This window comes from Egretta garzetta, unplaced genomic scaffold (assembly GCF_000687185.1).
Source record: "Egretta garzetta isolate BGI_Z169 unplaced genomic scaffold, ASM68718v1 scaffold861, whole genome shotgun sequence".
Lineage (NCBI taxonomy): Eukaryota > Metazoa > Chordata > Aves > Pelecaniformes > Ardeidae > Egretta > Egretta garzetta.
This window is the reverse complement of record NW_009258497.1, coordinates 85,072-87,590: the sequence shown is the minus strand read 5'-3', so window position 1 is coordinate 87,590 and position 2,519 is coordinate 85,072. Positions and strand designations below refer to the sequence as shown.

Sequence of the window (2,519 nt, the reverse complement as noted above, 5' to 3'; positions counted from 1 at the left end):
CCCACCGGTACCCCAGAAACTGCCCCCGGTACCCTTGTACCCCCCGGTACCCCAGTAACGGCCCCCCGGTACCCTCGTACCCCCCGGTACCCCAGAAACTGCCCCCGGTACCCTCGTACCCACCGGTATCCCAGAAGCTCCCCCAGCTCTGCACCCCCGCCACCCCACCGCCCCCCATCGCCTTCCTCATGCCCCTGTGTACCCCAATGGCCCTGCACCCCAGGACTGCCCCAGTACCCTCCCAATCCCTCCTACCTACCCCAGGAACTGCCCCCCGGTACCCTCATACCAACCAGTACCCCAGGAACTGCCCACTGGTACCCTCATACCAACCAGTACCCCACTGGTACCCTCGTATCCCCCGGTACCCCAGGATGTGCCCCGGCTCTGCACCCCTGCACCGCCCCAGCACTCCAGCTGCTGCGCCGGTACCCCGGTACCCCACTGATACCCTGATAACTGCCATGGCCCTGCATCCCTGGTGCTCCAGAAGCTGCCCCCAGTACCCTCCTAATCCCCCCCTCCCCGTACCCTGGTGCCCCATAACTGCCTCCTGCACCCCGGTACTCCCTGGTTATCACACCCCCCCACGCCGGCACAGCCTTGTGCCCCCAGCCAGCCCAGCGGGTCCCACAGGTGCTGTCAAGCACGGAGGAGATGGTAGAGCTGTACCGGGAGCTGAGCTGGCACCCAGGGCTCAGCGCTGCCTGCCTCAGCCCCGATGTCATCACCCAGGACGGGGGCAAGTACTGCAGCCTCTACACTGGTATGGGCACAGGGTGGCCCCCCGGGGAGCGTGGGGGCGTTTAAGTGGGGCTTTGCCTGCCCAGTGGGGACACAGCGGATGCTCTCACCCCGCTTCTCGCAGAGTGGTCACAGCGGGACCTGGCACGGGCCGAAAATGTCAAGTTCTGCCGCCAGTACCTGATCTTCCACGATGGAGCCTCCATTGCCTCTTCGGGGCACATCGGCACCTGCTCTGAGATCAAGGACGAGTGAGTCCCATCCCGTCCCCAGCGTCCCCTTGGGATGACAATGGCAGGGGGCTGACAGGCACCCACCTGCCCATAGGCTGCTGAGTCGGGAGTCCCCCAGCGGGGACCTGAAGGCCATCCTGCGCAAGGTCCCCGGCAAGGAGAAGGAGAAGCAGTTCCTGGAGGTAAGGAGGAGGTTGGTGGGGACCAGATCCATGCTGGGGCTCAGGGCTGGATCCACGCTGCAGCTGGGAGCCACCCTGGCATCTCTGCCCCCAGATCTGGGATCAGAATCGCAAGGTCAAGAGCATCAACCTGACAGTGCTGGACAAGCATGGCAGTGTCTATGATGATGGTGAGGGGCCAGGGGATGCCAGGGGACATGGGGGACGGGGTGGGCGGTGCCTGACCCGTCCCTGCAGACCAGTTTGGCTGCCTGGCCTGGTCGCACTCGGAGACCCACCTGCTCTATGTGGCGGAGAAGAAGCGTCCCAAGGCCGAGTCCTTCTTCCAGAGCAAAGCCCCCGAGCTGGGCACCTCCGATGAGGACGCGGGGCTACCCAAAAAGAATGACAGGCCCCTCAAGGTAGGGTCCCCCTGCCCTGGGCTCCCCCAGCGGGGGTGGCCATGGGGCTGACGGGGCTGTGCCGCAGGGCGAGCAGTTTGTATACTACGATGACTGGGGGGAGGCACTGAGCACCCGCAGCATGCCTGTCCTCTGCACCCTGGACATCGAGGGCAGCAGTGTCTCGGTGCTGGAGGGCGTCCCGGAGCACCTCTCTCCTGGCCAGGTCAGGACGGGGTGCCCTGGGGAACCAGAGCAGGGAGGTTTCAAGGGACAGTGGTGGGCTGAACCACTCGCACCCCCTCTCCCCACAGGCTTTCTGGTCCCCCGGCGACACTGGTGTGGTGTTCGTGGGCTGGTGGCATGAGCCCTTCCGCCTGGGGCTGCGGCACTGCACCAACCGCCGGTGAGTCCCTGTGGGGCACCCTGCCCCACAGCCGGACCCCCCGTCCCCACAGTGACACCCGTTTCTGCCGGCAGGTCAGCACTCTTCTACGTGGACCTGACAAGTGGGAGATGCAGTGAGTGGCATGCGCCCCAACCTCACTGGTGCCCTGGCTCCCCACAGCCCCTCACCGTCCCCTCATGCCCATGCAGAACTGCTCTCTGAGGACACCAGGGCCGTGTGGTCCCCGCGGCTCAGCCCCGACTGCTGCCGCATCGTCTACCTGGAGAATGATGCCCTGGGCCCCCACCAGCAGTGCAGCCGCCTCCGCATGGTGAGGGGCACTGGGGGGGACACTGGGGAGGTGGCGGGCTGCCCGTGCCAGGGCAGGGGCTGGCAGGAGGGCAGTGGCTCCCCCTCCGCAGGCTGCAGCAGGGGCAGGTGGGCTGAAACCCTGCAAAACTCACCCTGTGCCATGTCTCCTGCAGTACGACTGGTACACCAAGCACACCAGCACGGTGCTGGAGGCTGTGCCGCGGCAGGCGCAGGGTGAGTGCAACCCTGGGGGCAGTGGGAGGGGCGCCGGGGGATGCTG

General features: G+C 66.3%; 1 protein-coding gene across 1 annotated transcript in view; it reads left to right on the top strand.

The window, feature by feature from the left end:
• Positions 1-199: 199 nt before the first annotated feature.
• LOC104132490 (acylamino-acid-releasing enzyme) overlaps positions 200-2,519 on the top strand; it is a 4,348-nt gene continuing 2,028 nt past the window's right edge. The window contains exons 1-10 of the mRNA XM_035901473.1: positions 200-766; positions 869-995; positions 1,072-1,159; positions 1,254-1,329; positions 1,397-1,560; positions 1,628-1,765; positions 1,854-1,945; positions 2,020-2,060; positions 2,137-2,258; positions 2,413-2,513. Coding sequence (XP_035757366.1) covers positions 658-766; positions 869-995; positions 1,072-1,159; positions 1,254-1,329; positions 1,397-1,560; positions 1,628-1,765; positions 1,854-1,945; positions 2,020-2,060; positions 2,137-2,258; positions 2,413-2,513 — 1,058 coding nt within the window. The 5' untranslated portion in view covers positions 200-657. The remainder of the gene's footprint in view (positions 767-868; positions 996-1,071; positions 1,160-1,253; positions 1,330-1,396; positions 1,561-1,627; positions 1,766-1,853; positions 1,946-2,019; positions 2,061-2,136; positions 2,259-2,412; positions 2,514-2,519) is intronic.